Source organism: Hesperophylax consimilis, chromosome 12, assembly GCF_061612785.1.
Source record: "Hesperophylax consimilis isolate HC1 chromosome 12, BYU_Hcon_1.0, whole genome shotgun sequence".
In the NCBI taxonomy this organism is placed as follows: Eukaryota; Metazoa; Arthropoda; class Insecta; order Trichoptera; family Limnephilidae; genus Hesperophylax; species Hesperophylax consimilis.
In genome coordinates, this window is record NC_142847.1 from 32,362,384 (window position 1) to 32,387,824 (window position 25,441).

The 25,441-nt window shown below is 32.7% G+C and overlaps 1 protein-coding gene across 1 annotated transcript in view; it reads left to right on the forward strand.

The window, feature by feature from the left end:
- Window positions 1-25,441, forward strand: part of Gyc32E (Guanylyl cyclase at 32E) — a 345,132-nt gene that overhangs the window by 78,696 nt on the left and 240,995 nt on the right. The window contains exon 6 of the mRNA XM_089637598.1: window positions 2,213-2,324. Within this exon, the coding sequence (XP_089493724.1) occupies window positions 2,213-2,324 (112 nt within the window). The remainder of the gene's footprint in view (window positions 1-2,212; window positions 2,325-25,441) is intronic.

Consider the following 25,441-nt stretch of genomic DNA (forward strand, 5'->3'; position numbering starts at 1 on the left):
ATATAGACACTCGTGCTGACATATTCACTGCTAGTTACTATCACTACAGAATTTCATTGTATCACATTCTAACTCATATTAACCACTGTTAAAATGATTGTACCTAATATTTTAATATTACCTGCGTGGCAACTTTTCCTCATCCCTCTCCTCCCCTTTCCCGTTCCAACCCAAGTCTATTTAAGTATAGTTAAAATCACTTTTATTTATTGCTGTTTATGGTAGGCATATTATAGGTTTATCGTTTGCAGGTTAGTTTTATGTTTCTATATATATCTGTGAACATTAATAATTGGTCTGTTTTTTGTTATTCTCTTATGTATATTATATTACTAAGACTGTTAATGTTCCTAAAATAAATAAATAAATAAATAAATAAATAAACACACCTTTATACTATTTTATATTATTTCTTTCGACACAGTCAACTAGTCTATTTAAGACTTGAAATGTGGGGGTGACCGTTTTGTTACGATTATCCGGAATTTTTTTTTGTTCTATTTAAACTTCAATTGAAAATTTTACAATAATTTCTCAAAGGGCAATATTACCCTTTAAATGTCGTTCTTATCAAAAATAAGTCTTTATTTTTAAAAAGAATTTTAGAAACTTTGACATAAGAGAAAAAAATAATTCTCTTTTGTATCTAAAATTATGAAGAAAAACAAGTGATCTACAATTTTTTTCCAAATCTGCGAAATGAAGAGAAACTATATTTTATCCCCAATTTTAAAAGAAAAGTTACATATCTCATTACGTCGTATTGATCATACATTCAGAGAAATGTTTTTTGTTACAAACAAAAACTTCTCATATTTTCTTTCTTAAAATGGGTTGGTAAAAAAAAACCAGTAAAAAAAACACCATACATTTATAAAAGCAAATAATTCACTATCTCTTAATTGAAGAAGTTTTTAAGGTAATATAATTGCGGTGAAGTTCATGTCGTCTGATGTGGATTATTTTCTTTCAAAATATCAGAGATAAAACATTTTTCTTGTAAACGTAATTTGTAAGTTTTTTAAAGTATTTTAGGTTTGTATGTACTTGAATTACATGGCAGAAAATCGGTTGCTATCTGAAGTAGAAATTTTATTTATTTTTATATGACACCTCACAAGAGCGCCCCTGTCTGTACAGTGTAAAGATGGGAAACTATATCGCACCCCGGTTGGACAGCGTTGTGGAGCGAGTTAAGGTAGGGGCTATAGGAAAGATTTTTTGAAATGCGGATCTCTCCATCACCTCCCCTATCACCCCCCTTAACTTGATCCATAGCTTACACCGTGACACGTTATACGTATATGTGGTGACAGGGTAACTCTTAATGACTATTCAAAACACCTTAAGTGATATAAAGTCATGAAAAGTGATGAAATAAAAACTAGGTTAAACAGGTTAGGTTATTTTTTACCGTCGCTCTCAATTACTTTATAAAGGTGCTTTTGATATCTGCTCACCTGTTCCATCGTTCCATGTAACTAGTTATTGCTAGTTTTAATATTGTGAAGCTTCAAGCGAAACCTGTGGTTTTTTTTAAAGTAACATAAACATTCCTGGGTTACAAATAACCTGACAATATTTGAAAATCCCCTACTACCACTACAGTAAGTGGAAAATGTTGCTTGTGTTGTGATGGAGGAAAAAACCAGCCGATCCCGAATACACTACGCCTGGGTGAAGACAATAATAGCGACTCTCAAACGAAAATTTGATACACAAAAATCATAAAAAATTACTGTTAAATCTATGGATTGAACCCAGGACCTTAGCCTTGTCGGGTGTCTGCTCCAACCACCGAGCTAATTCAACCTTATTCCCTTCTGTCACTTTTAACTGCATCATAGTTTATCTAAGAATTAACAATATTTTATTAACGCATATTTTTATTGACTGCTATCGCAAGAATCTTACCAAACTAAAGAAATTTTTGATAGTTTCTTGGACACATCCATTTTTATTTTAATGTACGACATCTATTGACTTTTCTGCAAGTCTAAGATTAATATTTTATAGCAGATTAACTTGATGAGTAAAACGTCAAATTGTAATATTTAACCATCACCGACCCTCAAACGAATTTATTTTGTCAAACCACATGATTACTTTGCCCGAAAATGTAATCATATTTTCGATCATTGGTTTTCCAAGAATACAGTGTTATTGAACGCCTTTTCTTAAATTAAAATAATGAATATTTGAATTGTTTCAGAGCCATGACGCAGATGAGAGATCGCGGGGCAGTGGCTTTTATTGGTCCAGACGACACTTGTTCCTCAGAGGCCCTCGTCGCTGCTGCTTGGAATCTTCCAATCATTTCCTATGTAAGTACAACTTTTAACCAATCATTTCCTATGTAAGTAAAACTTTTCACCAATCATTTCCTATGTAAGTACGACTTATCCCATCATTTCCTATGTAAGTACAATTTTTAACCAATTCGTTGGGAATACCTACGATGAGTTTATTTTTTTTTACCTTTAAATAAATCCAAAACATATTTTTAAACCTTCAATTCATTTATATTGGTATTTAGCACTACCAATACCATAATAATAATCTATTCTAAAATGTTAATAAGTAAAACATATTTGCACAAAATGCTGAATTAAAATTTATTTTATTAAATTGTGTTATTTCACAATTTATTCATTTAAAATAATATGTAGTATACTAGCGGCACGTTTTAGAGTGGAAGATACTCTCAGTATCGCCCTGGTGTAAGACCACCATTTAGAATTGAAACGTTGCTTGAAATGACTTTAGCCGTGTTAGTTGCCCAAATCTGAATAGGCAGGTTTCCATCTCCTTCCCCTCCCCATTACCTTTTAGCCCCAGTTGTTGATGCCATTGTCCCACTGGCTCCAGACGGTTGGGAGATGTCGAGACTTTTGTGCAATATTCATATAAAAAATTGGTTTGCCAAGAAATTTGCAGTAGATTTTTGACGTTTGTACCCGTCAGGCGCCGGCGAATCCATCGTGAATTTGCAAGTAACTCACCGTACTTGGCTCGATTTTATTGAATTTTGAACCTTTAAAAATGCTCCTGGTTGACTGAAATATATTTTATTCGATTTGGCAAGGAAATAATGTCTCTCCACATTATTTTATAATGTCGTTTTGTCACTTGTAAACATGTTTATTTTGTCTGTGAAATTTTTATCATTATTTCCCACGAATAATATAGTAAACCAAAACAACAAAAAAACTTATACGTAGGTATTTTTTTGTAATATAAAAATCATGAGTTTATAGAATATTTTCACAAAATATGGTATTTAAATGCTTAATAATTACATAAACCTTTTTAAAAGAAGTCATTTCCAGGGAACCCCAATATCAACCATGCTGTTTATCTAATTCAGCACAATTTCACAAGTTTAAATAGAGTATAATAATTTAATTCGGTTATGAATTTTTTCACCGCTGATGTAATGCCGAACTTTTTATTGATCTGAAAAGAGTCTTTTAAACGTCCCAGTTGCCCTGCTTCTCGAATAACCCGACAGGTAAATTGATGTTCTATTATATCAGTGATTAAATAACAATAATATCTTTTTATTGAATCCAGACGTGGGAGTACGCTTTGTACTGAAAACCCAATTTTAAAAAGAAACAAGCATAAATGAAGTGTTACTACCTCACATTCAAACTGACTTCTAAGTTTTTTTTCCATGATTTAAACAAAAAAATCTTAATGTAACATAATTACAATGAGGTCCCGTTAAACTGTCAGATGGGTGATTAAGGTGATTTTTCACGAAAGCGGCGCTATATAAATTAGCCTAATACTAAAAATGAAATGCATAGCATCACACATAACAATATGAAAATACGATGCCAAGAAAATCTTTTAGATGACGCTAACATATTCAACAACTTCTTTGCAAATGTAGGCAAAAACCTTGCGAATAAAATTCAAAAAGTGCCTTCCAATGACGTACAGAACCTTAACATTAATATTTCAAACAAAATTGACATGTTTCACCTTATATACAGATTTCGGGGTGCCCCGAGTAGAAGATATATTCAAGAAAAATGCAATTATCCAAATTTATAAAGATAATATAATCAAAAAATTTGAAACCCACTTATCTAAAAGATATCAATACAATATAAAAATTCCAAAATGTAATACCAAACAAATGCAAAATAACTATAAATATTTAGGAATAAAGTATTTCAACAACTTTTTCGAAGAAAACTTCTTCTAACTGCTTTTCACTTTGTGATGGCATTATTTATTTTTTATTAAAACACAAATAACATTGTTTACATCACTTTATTTCGATACAAAATCTCAACATGTTTCATGAACCAAGTTCACTTCATCAGGAGCACAAGTATACTAAAGTTATAATTAAAATTAGGTCTAGAAAGAAGAGGTAGAAGGAGTGGGGAGGGGTAAGAGTGGGGGTGGTGGGTTATTCAAAGTAGGAATTAAACAGCCTATTAAAAATACATAAACTGAACAAACCTATTAGGCCAGTAGTCTCTAATTGTAATGCCCCAACTTTTAAATTAGCGTCAGCTATCAATACTGTAATTAATAATGCTAATATATTTCAACCAACATACACAGTTAAAAATTCGTTAGAATTAGTTAATTATCTAAAGGATTTGGAAATTCCTAATCATGCTATGTTGGTTTCTTTTGACGTAGTAAATTTATTCCCTAGTATTCCAATAGAAGAAAGTAAAACCATCATCAATAATTTGTTAAATTCATCTAACTTACAGAAAGACCTTATCCATGACCACATTTTATTTTTCGAAGTTATTTTTAAACAAAATTATTTTCAATTTAACAATACAATTTTTAAACAAAAGGATGGCTTGGCCATGGGGAACAGTACGAGTCCTTTGATTGCAGACATTTTTATTAATAATTTAGAAAATAAGATTTTTAATAGCGGTGCCTTGTTACTTAAAAATTTATATTGTTGGAAGAGATATGTGGACGACATTTTTTGCATTTGGTTAGGAACAGAAAGACAATTGAACATGTTCTTAAACTTTTTAAATAAAATACACAAAAATATTCAATTTACATTAGAAATAGGTATAGATAAGAGTTTAAATTTCTTAGATTTAAATTTAACAATAAAAGGTAATAAAATAGATTTTAATATTTTCCGTAAAGATACGTACACTGATATTGTCATTCATAATTCATCAAATCATCCCTTTTCTCAAAAAGTCGCAGCTTTCCATTCTATGCTTAATAGATTAATTTCGATTCCTTTGTCGGATCCTAATTATATCTCAGAATTAAATATCATAAAACAAATAGCATCTAATAACGGCTATCCTAATAAATTGATAGATGAAATACTAAATAAAAAAATTAAACATAAATTCTTTAAACTTTATATTTATCCTATTTATAAAGATACAAACAAACAATGGCGTAGAATTCTATTTGTAGATAATGATACTTCCAAAATTATAAATAAAAACATCCCCTTCACTATTCAACCGGCGTTTTATACGAATAACAAATTAAAAAAATATATTCTTAATAATAAAGATATTGATAGTCAAACTAAAAAATCAGGTGTTTATAAACTCAACTGTAATGATTGTAATTCCTTTTATATAGGAAAAACTAATAGAAACTTTGAGATCAGAATTAAAGAACATCTTAGGGCTTTAAAGGGAAACTGTGAATCAGAATTTGCTGATCATTTATTAAATAACGACCATACTTTCGATATTAATTCAGGTTTTAAAATACTACATTCTGGTTACAAGGTATCTCAAATCAATAATTTTGAAATCCTAGAAATAAGAAAACACGTGAATATGAAAGCAGATATTATTAATAAACAAAAAAATTTTATAAACCCCATTTTAAATATTTTCCCAATTACCCGGTCTTTCCCGTCTAATGACATTTTAATTCCTACTTTGAATAACCCACCACCCCCACTCTTACCCCTCCCCACTCCTTCTACCTCTTCTTTCTAGACCTAATTTTAATTATAACTTTAGTATACTTGTGCTCCTGATGAAGTGAACTTGGTTCATGAAACATGTTGAGATTTTGTATCGAAATAAAGTGATGTAAACAATGTTATTTGTGTTTTAATAAAAAATATTTCAACAACCTTCCGATTGAATAAAGAAATTAAAGGATATTAACATAGTTAAAATAAAACTGAAGTTACTCTTTCAGAAATAATTAACTAAATAATTGCCTGTTTATCAGTCTATACTCATCTCCACTGTATTTAGATTTTGTCTCTTTATATATTGTTCCTATCATATAAATACTTACTTATAGCATAATGATATTCTATTTTTCTTATAATTAGTGTAACTCTCTCACCAAGCACAAGAACCAGTTTCTTCATTGGTGAGATTGCAAACATAAATATATTTTGTAATGTAAATACATTTTTTATGTACTCATATTATATCCTGTACCCACTTATATATATTAAATAAAAAATAAAAATAAAAAAAACTATAGCAGTTTATCAACAAATTATCAATCTACTTTATAATTTTAAATTTAGGATCTATATTAGTGTAGCAGTAGTATTTTGAAACATTGACATAAGACATAAAATATAGGTGAATTATACATGGAATTATTTATATATATATTAATATCTTGTTGGCATTTGTTTTTTTGGCGGGTACGGAGGCGAAAAGCAACATTTGTTGCGCTCGATTTGTTTCGACTCTATTTAACTATTAATAAATAAAAAAATAAAAACTGCAACAAAAATTTCAAAATTGAATAAAGAATCATTAAAGCAGTAGCAGTAGTATTTTGAAACATTAACATAAGACATAAAATATAGGTGAATTATACATGGAATTATATATTTTTTTGAATGAATTATGAATAAAGAATCAGAAAAACTACAAAATGCGAAGAAAATCACAGAGAAAAAGAGTTCAGTACAAAACGTCTTTTTCGTTTAACCATTTTTGCAACAGGCATCATCTTCTGAAAATTTGTTCACAATTATTTTTGTGTCTTTGGTAATAGGCTGTATATTTTAGGAATGTTCTAAAGTTCTTTAATCGTATAAGTAAATATATTAACTTATTAAGAAACATAAGCATTCCCAGGTTACGAATAACCTCAGTATATTTGTAAAATCTCCTACTACCTCACAGTAAACGGAAAAGTCGAGGAATTGAACTGACGACGTCTGGGCGGGAACCAGACACGATGCCAACTAAGCCACTGACCGGTTCAATCTGTTGAATACATAATTTTAATTTGCATAAATGTAATTTTTACATACATATCTACACATGTAGGTACTTTTTAACAAGGTTAATTTTTAATATCTAAAACCCGAAGGAATTTAAATAGTCAAAAGGGTCACAAAAATATTAATTTCATAACTGTTTCAAGGCCTTTGATAATATAAATTTTGCAATATTTTAACCATAGTAAAATAAATTTTAAAATTGTAGTCTACTAATACTTCTGATAAAACTTCCAAAAATATTAACTGTTCATTTAAAAGTCGACAGGACATTTGACTGTTATACATTGAAAAAAAAGTTATAATTTATTTTTTGAATAATTTTTATTTTATTTTGAATAATGATTTTAAACTTGTTTTTGATAAAACTGTGCCTTCTTGATGTTATACTTGTTGAAGAAAACACGGTTGTTTCCAAAATTAGTTAATAGCCTTCAGAGATGAACAAACTTACTGTGCTGAGGAGGAGTGGCTATCGAAGATATCTTTTAGTTTGCCTATGTGCCTTCAATGATAAATATACATAATATCTAAAACAATCCTTTTTTATTCTATTTTCCTTTTTGCAGGTACCTAATTTATTTATTCGGGTATAATTATTACAATTAGTATAATAATTTATAGTATTTCGACCACCGCATTCCTATATTGCAGAGGTAACTGTAATTTTTAGTTGTACTTGATATTTTTTTCTTTTTAATTTATTACTTAATGTTTTAATTTCATTTTTCAACGTTGAAGATTCTTCCTTCATTTCGAAAGAACTAAATTCCTCCTAGAATTAATGTCAGCGATAAAACTTCCCATCTGCTCGGCTGTTTCAACTTCTTGCCATTAAACGTAGTACCTACGCGACAAAGGAATATGTTATTTCTCAGTGAAGTAAGGGAAACTATTAATTTATAACACGAAAACAAGGAAACGTCTTGTTTTATTGGTCAGATTAATTCGTCATTCAACAAAAAATCCTTTCTAAAACGTATCTATATAAATAAAAATGTAAATGTTCGTTCGTTAAAAATCTTAAATCTCCGGAAGTTCTTTACCAATTGCTTTCAAATTTTGACACAACTTTGCATTCAAATACGCGTATGTTTATATATAGATACTTTTATATAGATGCCACATGTGACAGGTAAAATACTTTTTTTAAAAACAGCACCCTCTGTTGTACGTAAAAGAAATACGCGCTAAAATTTTTATTTTATTATCTACACAGAAAGACTGAGCCACAAGAAGAGGATTAACTGATTTCTCTACCTGAATGAATATGGCTACTACCCGTGGCTCTATCCTACCGACTTTCTTTTGGGTATGCTCGGAATGAACTATCTACGGGTCAGGAGGGATGTGCACATTGCTACACATTTCTTTAGACTGATTCGTGGATGGTTTGAAAACTCGATTATCATGGAAAGCATTCACTTCTGTGTTCCCGATGGTTATCTCCTTCACCGACAGCCCACAGGACTAACTTGCCAATGGTCATGCCTGTGCGGAGAGCAATCTTGTTATTGAACAGAATTATTTCGGATATCGACATTTTTACCATCAATGAAGCTGCCTTTCAAAGGCAAGCTACGTTATGACTAGTAAAATTGATATACCCACTGTCGATATTTATGTAAAAAAAATCCTAATCAAGTGTCCTCAAAAAGGCTTCAAAGAGATCAATTTTGTAATGTTTTTAAAATTTATAAACTAAAAAGAATTGAATTGAACTGCGTCACAAATTTATGTTTTCCAGAATTTAAGGCATTACAGAAAGATTGTCTAAAGTTATGTAATTTCGTGAAAGGAATTTAATAGGCAACATTTTCATACCAAGGTTACATCGGTCTTTTAATATTCAAACTGGGAACCAATGGTAATTCAAAATAAAAAAAACACTATATTTATCTTATCAACAAACTAAAATGCCAAGAAAAATTAAATGCCTTTTTAGTAGGCCATTCTTGTGATTTATTTTCGCCCTCCGGGTGAGAAAATAATTTTGACTAGATACCTTACAATTATTATCTATTTTACATAACTTAAATAAAAAAGTTTGCGATTCAAATGTTTAGAGATGTGGGCTGTGACGAGCTTCAGATTTGTGGGACAAATTGTCAACCATAAAACAAGTAAAAAGATAAATTATTTGCATAAAATTAAGTCCAAACAGAAATAGTTCACCAAGAATTCTTCAATGACCCTACGTAACAGTGGCGAGTTCCATGCAATACCGTATTCGTTAACTATCACAATAAAATTAATGATGGAATCTTTTTAATTTTTCTCACAATAATTTTGGGTTAAATTCCATTCCATTTTTTGCCGTTACCGGTTTCAGTTTGAGAAAAAATGTACCAGTCTGAAGATGGGTACGAAAGGTTAAAACCGATAATGGTCAAAAAAATATTCAATACAAGGTTTGAATTGTTTTAATAAATAATTTCAACGTTGAAAAGATGTTAAGCTATAACTTTAAACACAGATTTTTTAGTAAAATATGTGGACCAAAGAACTTTTTTTCTTATTTAGATGTCCCACTTTTCTGCTCTTCATCAGACCATATTGGTTTTTTATCTGGCAGATATCCCGAGGCTTAAGAACTTCAAAATATTCTGCATTAATTTGACGATTGGTTTTTGTAAAAAAATCTGTGGAATTTGAGTACGACTACCCAATAAAAATTCTGAAAAATTTCATTTGAACATGGATAAATCAAATTGAAAACCAGGGGATTATAATAAAAGTTTAATGCCGCATGTGGTACTATATAATCTACGTAAGACTAAACGGAGAAAAAACTTTTTAAAAACATACCTATTAATAATATAATAAAGAGAGTTTTATTTATTATTTAGACATTATTAAGAACCAGCCGAAGCACGCAGCCGACGTTGCCCAGGCTTCATCTCTAAATAGTATAAAACAAAATCACTATCCGTGTCTGTCTTGGTGCGCTTAGATCTTCTAAACTACGCAACGGATTTTTAAAGGGTTCTTTATTTTGAAATTTTCTTCTGCAAAGTTTATTTTTATAATAAATGCAGATTATAATTATAGAAAGTAGAGAAAAGTCGATGTTTTGTAAACAAGTCGTAAAAAAAATATTTTCGGGAACTTACAATGCTAACGCTTGCTAAACCTTATGAGATACGTCAAAATAATTTACTACGGAATTAAATACCTTAAAAAGGCCTTAAGAAAAGTTGTGCATGGTATATGTCTATCTCTTAAGGATAACCCCTAACGTTGCCGGGTCACCTAGTGCTATAATAAAGTCGCTATTCGTGTCTATCTGCTTGTGGGCTTAGTTCTTCTAAACTATACAATGGATTTAGATAGGGTTTTCACAATCATTTAGAGAATTTCTTCCGGAAGGTTAGGGTTAGGTTACATGCATATTATATGTATGTAACCTAATAAATATAATATATATCGAAGGTCGCGGGTTCGAACCCGGCGTGCGCAAATAAATTTTATTTGATTAATTTGTGTTATTTCACAATTAATTAATTAAAATAATATATAGTATATTTGCGGCACGTTCCAGAGTGGAAGATACTACCAGTATCGCCCTGGTGTAAGACCACCATTCAGAATTGAAACGTTGCTCCAAATGGCTTTAGCCGTGTTTAGTGACTAGATCTGAATAGCCAGGTACTTCCCCACCTTCCTCTTTCTCTTCCCCACTTACCTTCAGCCTCACAACATCCCCCAATTGGGGATGCCATAGTCTCACTGGCTCCAGACGGGAGCAGTTGGGACTCTTGTGAGGTATTCACTATAAAAAAATATATATATATATTAATAGAGAAAAGTCGAACAACGCCGGGTACACGTCAGTTAGTTCTGTTTATCGGGGAGGAAAAGTAGATGGAGGTGGCTTTTTGAAATATAATATAAACAGTGACCTTTCTCTTGTTTTAAAGATCGGGTGTGCAAAAATTTAATAATAATCTAAGTAAAACTGTATATTTAAAAAAAAAACAAATATACTCTAAAAACATAAATACTCTTTACTTTCATTATTGAAGACAATGTTAGCGGTTTCTAACGGAAAATTTGAAACAGTAAAATCAGAAAAAGATACGGTCACATCTAGGACTCGAACCCAGGCCTGCGATTCTGGAGTTAAACGATCAATCGTTTTCGTATGCGCCGTCTTCGAGTGAAAAACTACTAGTCGTCGCGACTAACTTTTTCGAATGTTTCAATTTTACGTATTCTTGAGCGTCGAACGGTCGAAATTGGTAGAAGAGATGATTATATTGGCACCCCTGTGAATATTGTCTATGTTCCTGATGTTTTTGGGATTTCTATGGTGTGACTGTCAAACAGAGAACAGTTATTCGTTATTCAAAACAGAAATGGCTGCGGGACATATTACAAATTGCCAAAAGCAACTCTTAATTGTGCTTGTAAGCTCCGATAAAGACTTAGTAAGTGGGAAATTTTCACCCACTTTTACATTTGCAGAATCCGCGCGGTAAAACAAAAATTGACAGCTAGACTAGATTTTGACAGCCAATTCCATAGAAACGCCAACAACCTACCACCTGCTGCCCTGTTTCTACTGGTTATACCCAGTAGTTGTTGTGTGGAATGACTTTTGACGTTTGGCGTCGAAGTATGTACCTTCGACCAATTTCGGGAATAGCAACGACGACCAACGTACGTACTTTCGACGGCGATTACGAGCGCCCTCGATTCAGGAATAGAGCCCCAGGACCCTTGCCTTTCCGGGGCACCGCCGCGCTCTATCAACTAATCTAATGGGACCCTATCTCCTTCGGTCATATTAAACTGTATCATACTTCGAATAAGAACTACCAATATTGTCTTAATTTTACTAACCGCCTTTTCTGATTTTTCTCTTTAAAATTTTCTTTTATGAATCGCTAACATTGTTGTCGATACTGAAATATTACAATTTGAGGTTTTACTCATAAAGCTATTCCAAAAAATTAAATGTAAATACTTTTCGTAAAAAAACCAAACGTTGCAACCGTAATACGCGCTCTGCCTCGCCGCACTTGGAATGAGACGGAGAGACGCACACGGAGTTTACATCACACGTACACTGAGAAAATGAGTACGGCTTTTTTTTATCAAGATACTGTTAAAAATGTGCTTGCACTACCATTTCCTCATAAAATAGTAGTCATCCAGAATATATCTGAAAACGTTTTCCACGCAGGTGGCCTTATCCGAATAAATATAATGAATCATATGCCACATTATTATTACATATAAGAACACGTGTTTCGACGTCCTCGTAATATATTCATGTTTTCTTGATAAATAGGTTTATTTAATGAACTTCGTCAAATATTTCGTTGTAAGCCTCCAGTCCCGCTTTTAACAGGAAAACGAATATTTTTTTTTTTCCATTATTTCTGGCTTTCACCCTTCAAGGGTGTTCTTGGCCATCATTTAAAATTATTGAGAAAGGTGTATTGAAAGGTGAATTTAAATATTAATTTTATTTAAATAGGCAAATTTCAAAATTATAATGAAAATTGGAGTCGAGTTCAGACTTAAAAGAGATGAAATGTTGAATGGAGGGGAGGCAATTTTAGTTAAGGCTTGATAGAAGAGAGGATATTTGTTTAGAGAGGGACAACCAAAAAATATGTGATCTAAAGTTCCCACTTCTAGACCACAGAATGTACAATCTGGGGAGTCAAGGACGTGAATTTTAAAAAGATGGGAAGGAACGGAACAATGACCGATCCTCATTCGAATGAGTGAAGAAATTTCTTTTTTGGAAAAATGAGGGAATTGCTGAAACCACGGTTTTGATGGTATAGTCCTTTGTATTGAGGCATAGCAGGCTCCCTTGGATTGACTAGCAATGTGCCAATACTCTGACCAAACATTGCGGGATCTTTCTTTGATGATGGAAAAAATGTCAGATAAGGGAATGTGGTTTACGAGGGTAACAACAGGGTTGGACGCTCCTTGTTTTGCCAAGGCATCCGCAATAGCATGACGAGGGGAGTGGTGCTGTTGAACGAATTAGCAAAGAATTTGGATGTAAATGACTGTTCTTTAAACGACCTAAAACAATTTTTGAAGAGTCACTTACCCAAATGCTGATATGATGTAAAATTATACTGTTTGTAAAATTGTATTGAATTGTTTGTAAAATTGTATTGAATTTGTTTTAAATTATACTGTTTATAAAATTGTACTGTAACTGGAACGAATGTTCTGTTGTACAATAATAAAAAAAAAAAAAAAAAAAAAAAAAAAAAAAAAAAAAAAAAATATATCATTACCCATGATACCAACATGTCCAGGAATCCAAATCAGAGTTACAGATTTACCAGAGCTTTGAATGGATGCTATCATCACTCGAATAAGGCATACAAAATGATCATCAGGATGAAGAAGAGGACTGGATTTAAGTTTTTGGAGGGAACTGAGAGAGTCAGAGAGAACGAGGGAATGTTCAAAATTATTTTTGATTATATATTTGAGAGATTCTATTATTGCAATGCACTCAGCTGAAAATATTGAAAATTGATTTGAAATTGAATGAAATATTCTATCATTAGAATTATTGTGGTAAACGTTAATACCTATACCACAGTTAGGAGAGTCGGGAGATTTGGATCCATCAGTAAATAAAAGAGAAAAGTTGGGCCATTTAGATAAAATAATGTCATTGAACATATTATTGACAGTTCGGGCCGGGAGATTGGAATGACTTTTAAAGATTCCGATCCCTTCTAATATTGTTGGGGATAGGGTGACGTGACTATATTTTAGTTTGTATAAGGGAAGTAGATCATTTTGGATGATGTGGAGCTCTGAGAGAGACTTAAAATTTTTACAGATGTCAGGAATAGGTTTAGTTGAAGCTCTGATTGTAGATGAATGGTTTGAGTCAATGAACAACGAGACGATGGGGATAACCTGATGACATTTAGAATTTAAACATTTAAGAACAAATTTGTCAGCAAATAGTTGACGCCTTAAATAAAGAGGAGGATCAGAACATTCTACTTGAAGGGAATTGATGGGTGACGATTGCATCGCTCCAGTTATTATTCGCAAAGATTTAGATTGAATTTTGTCTAATTTATTAAGTACATTTTTTGAGGCAGTACTAAAAAGTGGGCAGGCATAGTCGAGATGGCTTCGAATAAGTGCATTGTAAAGCAACTTAATGCAAGTAGGGTGAGCTCCCCACCAAACGCCAGATAATGATCTGATGATATTTAAATTTTTTTCGCATTTAGTAACTAAATTATTAATATGGGAAGACCATTTAAGTTTCCTATCAAATGTTACTCCCAAAAATTTTACTTCAGAAGCGTTGGAGATTGGAGAATTTTTAAATAAAATTTGAACGGGGGGGTTTTTATGGCGGTTCGAGAAGGTGACACACTGAGTCTTTTGGATTGAAAGTTCAAGACCATGTAACGTGAGCCATGTGCAAAGGGCATTCATGGCTTCGTTAAGATATTTGACGGCAAGAGGGATGATTTTGGATGATAAGAAGAAAGCTATGTCATCTGCGAACTCGATAATTTTTATTTGTGGGGGAATAGTGACATGCATATCATATGTGTATATATTATACAGTAAGGGGGACAATACATCGCCTTGTGGTAAACCCTTCCAAATAGACCTACTTTGAGGAGAAATATCTGGAAGTTCAATGAAAATTTTTCTATCTAGAAATAGATTAATAATTGATTGGACAAACATGGGGGGAAGGCCAAGGCCTAGAAGTTTTTTTTTCAGGATTGGGATGGAAACATTGTCAAAGGCGCCTTCTATATCTATAAAGACGGCAAGACAAACTTCCTGTTTAGAAATTGATAAATTAATATCAGTGCTGATGATGGCAAGGTTATCCTGAGTGGATTTTTTTTTCCTAAATCCAAATTGAGATGGAGAGAGAAGCTGTTTACTCTCGACAAAAAATTCTAATCGGTTTTTAATTAATTTTTCATAAAGTTTACTGAGGGTGGATGAAAGAGCGATTGGCCTGTAGTTGGATCCAAAATTTGGAGATTTGTTTGTTTTTAAAATAGGGATGATTATTTGAGAACTCCAGTCATCAGGCATTATACCAGTCTGGAAGATTTTATTTAAGATGCTTAAGAAGTGGTTTAGAACATTATCATTACTATTTTTGATTATGCTGTAAGGTATACCATCTCTGCCTGGAGATGAGTCCTTGACTGTTGATAAACCATTTTTTAGCTCAATTAAGGTGAATGGAGAGTCTAGCCAATGATTAGACATGGGAGTATTATAGATGGGCGTTATTTCATCTAAGTTAGGAACAGAAGGGGGGGCAATTTTGTCCAAGAATTCATCTATCCATTTAGAATGGGACGCTCGAGGAGATGGTGAACTGAAGGAGGATCGAAATCTTCGGATCATAGACCAAACTTCCGAAATTGGAGTGTTTGGAGATACTGAACTGCAAAAGTTGTACCACCCGGATCTTTTTTTTGACCTCAATACCCTTTTGGCATTGGATTCAGCGTTTTTGTATATAAGATAGTTCTCCATAGTCATATTGTAACGATAGGAAAGAGATTTAGCTTTCCGAATTCTTACTACTTTGGAACATTCCTCATCCCACCAGGGAGTTGGAGGGAGTTTTTTGAGAGATTTAGTTTTAGGGGGAGGATTTGATTTATTTATTGCAGTTATGAGCATTGATTTGAAGTTATTATAATCATCTTTGACGGAAAATATATCGGTGACGGGTGAATTTAGTAGGAACTTGTCCATATGAGAGTTAAATTCATCCCATTTGGTGTGTTTCGTTTTAATCTTTGTCGAAATATGAGACTTGTCCGATTGGAAAGAAGTTTGATAAGTAATGATGATCGGGAAATGATCACTGGAGCAAGGGTCGGGGGACACCACCCACGAGGAGAGAGAAGCCAGACTAGTAGAACATATCGAGAGATCCACTGCACTGGGGTTTGTGCTGGGGCGTGAGATCCTAGTAGGAGATCCGTCATTCAAAAGGAAAAGGTTGGATTGATCTAGGAAATCCATCACACTTCGACCATCTCGGTCGGAGAAAGCAGAACCCCAGACGGGGGAATGGGCATTAAAATCGCCTAATATAAAGAAAGGAGGGCTTAGTTGACTTACAATTTGCAACCAAGTTTGTTTATTGAAGTGGGCTGTTGGGGGAAGATAGACTGAAATAAAGGATGTGTCCTTTATTTTAGCTGCAACCATTTGGAAGTCAGCATTGGGGGGTTTGATATTATTTATTGGGGAAAATGATATGGATTTTTTAATAAAAAGGGCAGCACCGCCGCCCGAACCTTCCGGGCGATCGTCGCGGAGACAGGAATACCCCCCCACATTAAAGTGGGTGGATGGAGTAAACCAAGTCTCCGAGATAGCAGCCAAAGAAATAAAGTTGGAATTTAATAGGTTAAGGAGATCAGATTTGTTAGAAATAGCACTTCGGCTATTCCACTGAAGTATTCTGACATCCTGAAGAGCCATTTTGAATAAATGATTTTAATGTGGAAATAATAGTAGCAGCGTTGGACGGTAGATTAGTTTGAGAAGAAATAAGGTCAATTAGAAAAATAATAAGAGTTTGGATAAATGAAGAATTGTCTTGGGAGAGTTTTTCAGAAAGTTTAAGAGAGTTCATTGAGGACGGATTATAATTATTTGCACACCCATTTGTGGCATTTGAAAGAGGTGAACCATTGGGATTTAAGAGCAGTGAGTTGTGTTGTTGCTGATCGTATCCAGGAGCCGGTTTAGAGATAGCGTTTTTGTATGTGAATTTAGTTGAACGAGAAGAAATTGTTGTAGTGGAGGGAAGAGGGTTGGATGAGGAGTTGCTGGATAAAGCCTCAGCAAATGATTTTTTGACAGGCGGGAATAATTTAGAAGCCTGCAGAAAAGACAAGTTCTGAGAGGCCATAGAAATTTTAATATTTTTTTGGCGAGATTGTTCTGGGCAAGATGTGTTGATAGCTGTATGTGAGCCTGAGCAGTTAAAACATTTAGGTGAGGAGGAAGAAGGACATTGGTCAGCTGCGTGGTTTTCTCCACATTTAAAACATCTGGGTTGAGATCTGCATGCAGCTTTGGTATGACCAAAACGGCAGCAATTGAAACATTGAGTGGTGGGATATGTATACATTTCAACTGGTAATGAGTTGAAGAATAAATATATATGGGAGGGAAGAGATTGACCTTCAAAGGTGATAACAACAGATTGGGAGGGCTTCCAGGTAATTATACCCTCAGAGGAGTCCTTGTAATTTAGCCTCCTGGCTTTTATGGGATTGCCAATGTGTTGGGGGGTTGAAAGTGAAGACAGAATTTCTTCGATGGACAGATCGGTCGAGATACCTCTGACCAGGCCCATGCGAGTGACATTGAAAGTAGGGATATATGCCTTGAACTTTGAATTAGATGAAATGAAGATATTTTTGATGAAACTGTTGGCAGCTGGCCCTGAGAGGAATTCGACGGAGATTCGGAAGCGACCCTCGGCTTTTACACCTCCAGGTTTGATTGAAAGATTCTTGCTATTTGATAGGAATTTGCCAAATTCAAGAGGGTGGATGGTTTTTCCTTGCTCAGTTTTTTGGGCGTATGCTATGAATGGGCCACGGGAATGAGGAGAATAAAAGTTTGTTGGAGGAAGTTGAGAAAGTTCTGGTGGGGACAGTGAAGTCGAAGGCGAGTCAAGTTTTATTGGGGAAGAAGGAGTAAATTTCCTTTTTTTGGTAGAAGTCAAGATGACAGAATCACTGTCAGAAATTTCTACATTTTCCCCGTCTGGGGGGTCTGGAGAGGGATCTGGGGGCTTTGTAGGGGGTCCAGGAGGGAAATCTTCCTCCATTATTCACAACAGTAAACAACTACAATAATAGTATGAAAAATGACAGAAGTAAAAAAGTTTATAAATATCTGGAAATCAGCAGCGAAAAGTGACTCCTGGAAGATCAGGAGGGAGAAGAAACCTCAAGGCACAACACACTACACTTTTTTTGCCAGAAAACAAAAAAGAATGGTAAAAAATTAATTTTAGATAGAGCAAAACAAAACAACTGATGACAGCCAAATGTTATTGTTGCAATCAGAAAACGAATAATTTGACCAGATTTTAAATAAATTAAATATATTTCATACCAATAAGTTTTCTCCGTGTGCGTGTACAACTGTGGCGATGAAATTTTTTGTCTTTAATTAAAATTAAAATCAAGGACAGCAAAATGACAAAAATCCTTTTTTACAAGAAATATGCTCGGGAATCGCTGGTTGAAATCCTTCTTGTACGTGCTGATCCATCATTTATATAATTTGTATTAGATTAGAACCGATATCCCCAGGCAGGAGAGACGACATATATTTGACTAGAATAGATTTATTTTTCTTGAAAAAAAAGTTTTTTTTATAATGTCTATGCCCGTGCCGGCTGCCGACCACTTTGAACCTACTTTTGACTTCTTGCGACCTGTAAATACTAGATTTAAATATGCAGGAAGTGCAAACATCATTACGGGAGATTCACTAGACCATAAACCTTAGTTTTCTTGGGACGTGCTGAACTAATTTCATGAATATTTCGCTGTTTTAGTGGTTATTTTAGAATGATTAAGTAGGTACGCAGGTTGTTCTTGGAAGCCATAATTTTTTTAAATTTTCACTATAATTTTTGGTGTTGTTGTATTATAAAGTCTGATGACCTAGTAAAAGTTAGTTTTACATAAATGTTGTCTTTGTATTTTGGATAATTGCTAAGAGCTTTTATGACTACAGACAGACTGGAGCAAGCCTATTGGTGCCTAGTTTCCACTCCCAATGTTCTGGGTTATTTTGATTCCATACCATTTTTGGACTTGATGACATATCCTAAATGTATGATACCGTGCACAGTCATTTGTTGGTGGCAAAGAAGCAAGATAAATTTGCTTTTCGTTGTTGATTGGATCTTCTTTCTTCTTGGGTTTCCTTTTCCATGTCGCCGCCGTACAAAGCAATACGAAAGCGTGCTCCAGCATCTACTATGTCTACTGGTTTGCATCCTGATGTTTGAAAATGTCAACCATGGCATTAAGTCTCGTGTTTTTCTGCACAAACAAACCAAATTTTGTTTTTCCTTGGTTGAAGAAGGACTATGTTGTATCGCAGCCACTAAAAGCGCGGAGAAAGAGAATGTTCTTAGATATTTCTTTATATTTTAAACTATTTGCGAAATACAATATTTTTGCAGTTTTTCCTCTCCCTGTTTTTTTTGCTTTGAGATGGTGCTTATTTGGTCAGCAGAACTAAGAGATCTATGTCTTCGCCAATGACAAAAACAGCATCACATGTTGAGCACAAAGATATCGCAGTGTTGACAATCAACTCACCAGCATTTTTTTCAGCCTGTTTAGCTGTGAATTGCTTTGTCAGCATAGAAATCAGACGGAATTTATTGTTTTCATTGGAAACTTGAACTGGCATTGTTTAATTGCAAAGATCATCCGCAAACGTATGCTTCTGCGATCGGTGTAGTCTTTCTACAAAAAATAAACTTATAAACAATACAAATAAAATCTAATGACAAATTTTCATTTAAACATCAAATTATAACAAAAAACTAAAGGTCCAGTACCCGTGGGCTAAAATATTTAAAATTTGTAAGTATTAAATAAATAATAAACATGATATAAAAATAAATAAATAATTTAAAAAAATATGATCAACATATCAATTATAACTAATCATCATTAAAAAAAATCAAATAGTATTTTTTTCCGTTTTTCTTTCTGTTTTGTAAAAGATATTAGCACACCATTTCAAAGGGCTTTTACAGTAAAATGAACAATCATTTCTTATATTTTCGTGTATTAAATACAAAATGTGTTTTCCAATTTCTCGGGTAATCTTTAGTGAAAATCTCCTTAAGTGTCTTATTCCAGGCTGTGAAGAATAGACACAATAAAATTAAATAGCTTTCATGAGGGGTTATATTTTTTACATCTAATTAAAATGTAGGAAGTGTTTTTTCTGCATAATTATGTATAGCTGTTTTTGAAGATTATTTTAGTTACTCGTAATTTTTTACAAAAAAGTGATTATTGTACAAAATAACGATTTTAACATTTTCCAATAGAACTTTCCAGAAATTTCAAGACTTAAATTGTCACATAATTTCCTCTTTCTCTATAAATTTTATTCATTAACTTCTCCATCTCTTGACGGCCTCCGTATCCAGGGGTAAGCCTCTTGACTAGCAATCCGGAGGTCGAGGGTTCAAATTCCGGGATTTGCACGTAAATTTAATTTAATTAATTTGTGTTATTTCACAATTCGTTAATTTAATATAATATGTAGTATATTTGCGGCACGTTCCAGAGTAGAAGATACTGTCAATACCGCCTTGGTGTGAGACTACCATTAACAACTGAAACGTTGCTTTAAATGGCTTTAAAAGTGTTTGGTGACCAGATCAGAATAGTCAGATACCTTCCCTACCTTCCTCTTCCCAATTTTCTTCCCCCCTCCACTTCCTTAAGCCTTACAACATACTCCAATTTGGGAAGCCTAGTCTCACTGACTGCAGACGGTTGGAAGCAGTTGGAAATTTTCTGCGATATTCACATACAAATATATATTACTGCGTTTGTCTGGGAAATTTACGAGTATGTAGGCCCAGCTCCCATATCTTTCAAAACCCATAAAAAGGAGATTTAATAGCTCGGTGAAATAGCGCCTCCGAAAGATCCACAGATAAATCGCAATAGAGGATCCACTTCTCATCATCAGTTACATATAAATAGAGTCTACATTCCTTGCAAAATCAGTGTGAAAAGTTGTTCCTGTGTGGGACGTAGGAAGGGGGGTGTGGCGGCTGTCGATGTCGCCAGAAGCCTTCCGACCGTGAACGAATACAACGAACGAGTTGAAGGTGAATTAATAAGTCAATTTACACGACAAATTTACACAATTATGATAAAACCCTACTAACCAATGAAAGGTTATACAATTGTTTTCCCTATATTTTCCAGTACGACTTGTTCAATATCTCAGCGTGCATGTCGGCGAGCGCTTGTAACCGATAGATGCCCAAGATATCTCATATGCAAGTATATGGCCCATACTTCGAACGCCAAACCTGACTCTATCTATATACCTCAATGCTTCTAAATTAACATATTTCATTACAGTATTCTTTTCTCGATATATGATACACTTTCTTTCCTTATCTATATTATAAGAGTACGCGCTTAAGATACATTATTTCGGAAATATTTTTATGACAAAACATAACTTATTGTTTATTATAATGATTTTGAAGCACTTTTTAATATTTCTATTTTTGAGACCGATAATTCGTGGTGGAATTCCATTATAATATATTATAATAAAACAAATAAAAAACTTTATTCCACTTAAAGTTTTTTATTTGTTTTATTATAATATATTATAATGAAATTGAAGCATTGAATTGTACGCTGTATTTGCATAAAGGGGATTTTCGACCATATCTCTAATAACCTTTGCTTAAAAATTTAACAAATAAATATATTAAATTATAATTGTCCTTTTTTAAATAAGTATTTATTTATTCAGGAAAACCAACAGATTTTTTTAACATTTATAAATAATTAACTTAGAAACAAGTCAAATCAACTCTAATGACATATATTTATATAAACATTAAACTATAACAATAAACTAAGGGTCCAATACCCGTGTGCTAATTATTTACTAAATTTTAAATTGCATATATAAAAATCATGTTAAATCAATAATCAAGTTCCTATTATATTATTATTATTATTTATGAAGTACTGACAAAATAAACTTTTTTTAAATTAAATATTTTCTAAATCGACTGGCGTTTCAGAGTTATAATGAGTTTTATTAATTAATAAAATAAAATAATAATAACTATTTAAAATTCATAAAAGGCGAATATTTTTAAGTATTATATTTTAATTTAATTTTTTTTACTCCGAATAACATTGTCAGGTTATCACAGGATATAAGTCAGGTATTATAAAATATGTAGGTAACGCATCGAGAGTTGGCTGCAATAAAAAAGCTTATCATTGAATGTATTTGTGCATCAGCATGTTTTTCCACCGGCGAGGAATAGCTTTGTTTAGTTTACGTGGCTAGCGGAAAAGGGACAGCAAGTTTATATTTTGTTAACTGTGTTAAATAGTCTTAGAGCGCATACTTTGTCGTTGTTTAGAACGCATTATTTTAACTCAGTCCAGTCAGATAAACTATTTTGATAACCTTCAGTATTTAAATAATAATGAAATAAGAATATTCGGCAAGTCTAAATACATTATACATAGCCGATGTCAACACTTCTTGGGTCGAACTCTGAATTGTGACAAATTAAATAGTTGATTTTATTATTTTATTTAAGTCTAAACGAAACACGCCGTGTAAGTTATTCATCTATGTGTAGGTACTGTGCTGAAGTCAACTAAGGTTGATGGACCTATAAATACGTTTTTTTAGGTCAATTTTACTGGTGATTTTGCCTAGTGCAAACAGTGAACAACTGGTTCGATTTCACGATTACAAACCGTTATTTGCCAAAGCTGTCTCACGAACACGTATAACACATCACAAATCTGACTTACGAACATGTGTAACACATCACAAAGCTGTCTTACGAACATGTTCAACACGCTACAAAACTTTATTACGAACATGTGTAACACGTCACAAACCTGTTTTATGAACATTTGTAACACATCACAAAGCTGTCATAAGGATATGTTTTTTTTTTAATTTACCCTAACCCCACATAGGAGGCCCTGAGTAAAATAATTTCCCTAAAGGCCTATGTCATCTTTGGGGATGCTGTGAAAAAAAAACCTGGAAATCATTTATTGGATAACACCTCTGCCAGAGGTCACCCCAAGTAGTCTACTGCGTTTGGTGACTTAGCAGGGGTGCCCGAGTTCATGGGGTGGGAATTGTCTAGGTCTTGGCGGCGGATGCGTCTGCCTACCTTCTGTGTGGCGGGTCGGATTTGTAAAGACTGGTTGATGAATATCTTTTAACCTCTACGGCACGACTCTCTCGACCCATAATCTTGCACCACAGTAGGAGCGATGTGTTTAAGCGTCCGTCACTTTTGGACACACTTACCTCCAGATTCCTACCCGTCCCTCATACCCTATTCCTTCCTTAAAAAAAACATTCATACAGCATCCCTAAAGATGACATAGGCCCTAATGTGAGAGATAATTAAAAAAATTAAATCAGACTAAAATAATAAAAAACGAGATCAGATTATAAAATGTAAAATAAAATTTCCTAAAAAAAAAAGTATTGATGTACGCTAGGAATAGAAACTCGATACATGTTTTAAAAACGCCTAATTAATTGAGTGCTCTAATTTATACAGTTTTCAATTTATTGTGTAAAATAAAAAACTTTATTTTTTATTTCTCATGGCCAATAATTTATTATACTGACATGTAATTGATGGCTCGATCGCTTGTATAAGTGAGAAGTCCGCAATTAATTTTCGTGTACGATTTGTGGGCAAATCGTGCCACTAATTAAATTTGACGGATTAGTAAATCTGAATGAAATTTTCACCAACATTACCGTGAAACATTTATTTTATCACAGAAAATTTATCAGACGTGATCATTCATTTTAACATAACGTGGGTTGTTTTAAAATAGAGAAATTGATAAAATTTTCTTTTGCGACTATTTTTAGATTTGTTTATGCTTCTCTGATCTTTGGGAAAATTATTGTGAAAATATATCTCTCTTAAAAACCAAAATAAAATCTCTTAGATGTTCTCACTTTCCTAAAGATTGTCTGCTAACTTCGCATGAGTGACCGGATAAATCATCAAAATGATAATTCATCACATCTTTAAAAAGTTATATAAAGTCATGGAAAGTGATGAAACAAAAACTATATTAACTGGGTTAAGTAGGTTAGGTTAAAAAAAAATTTTCATCATTTTTAATGACTTTATATCACTTATTAAAAGTGTGTTGAATAGTCACTGTGTTGAGTTATCATGGAACCCTTCGCATGAAATGATAATTATCTATTATTATTAGAGAAAAATTTTATCTAAGACTAGTGAAAACAAGAATGAAATTATCAAATGTAGTTTAAATTTATAATATTATTATTAATAAATTTTACTTTAAATTTATTTTTAAAATGTAAATCAAAATAATAATATTTTAATTTTAGTTCTTACTAAAATAAGAACCTTATCCATTATTTATTTATGATTTTTCAATATCGGCAGTGGTGTAAATGTTTTTTTATTTATTTATTTTTTCTAAATATTTTGAAAATTTGCACCATCAACAAACTGTATCTCAAAGTAGATTGTGATATACATTTTTTTATGGTATTAAAAATATATAGCTATTCTATGACTAATCCAACCTAAATGTACAGGACCACATTACCCAGACCTGCATTTTAAAATAAATATTTATACTATAGTCGTTGTTTTCTCTTAAATATTATGTTGTCTAATTCTTCCACACTTTTATTCTCCAATATGCTTACTACTTTATTTTTAATCAGTACCTAATATTGCCTCACACGTATAGGGGAAACTTTGTTTATCATTAGATTTCATTGTAAGAGCATTAATAAAGGCCAGGTCATTACACGAAATATATTATTAGCGTTAGAAATCCATAAATTTACAATCTAATTATCAAACACAAAATATCACTAATAGAGCGGTCAGAAAAGCGTACAAAAAAAACATAAAAACTTCGACGGTAAACCTTACCTTTGGACAAAGACACCATAAATACCACGCTATTAAAGCATTCAACAGTCTTCCACTTGAAACAAAAATTGATGAAAATAAAAATAAATTCAAACACAAAATAAAAAAATGGATTAAGGAACAAAAAAGACAATATTTCCAAAATTCTATAACATAAAATAATAAAACATATACACGCATCACAAAAAAAAATATATATAAAACACGCAACACGCACAAACACATAAATCATTATAAATGCCGATTTCCATTCTCTTTTAATATTTTTCTTTTAGTGTGATAATTAGATTTTAATTTCTAATCTTTATTTTTAGTTTAAATTTATCTTTATTTTAATGTTGTTTTTTGTTTAAATGTATAAATTCTTATATTATAAAATGGGGCACGGGTAAACAAACCAGTGAGGCCAACATTACTGAATTAAAATATGAAATACTGTAAAATAATGTATCAAT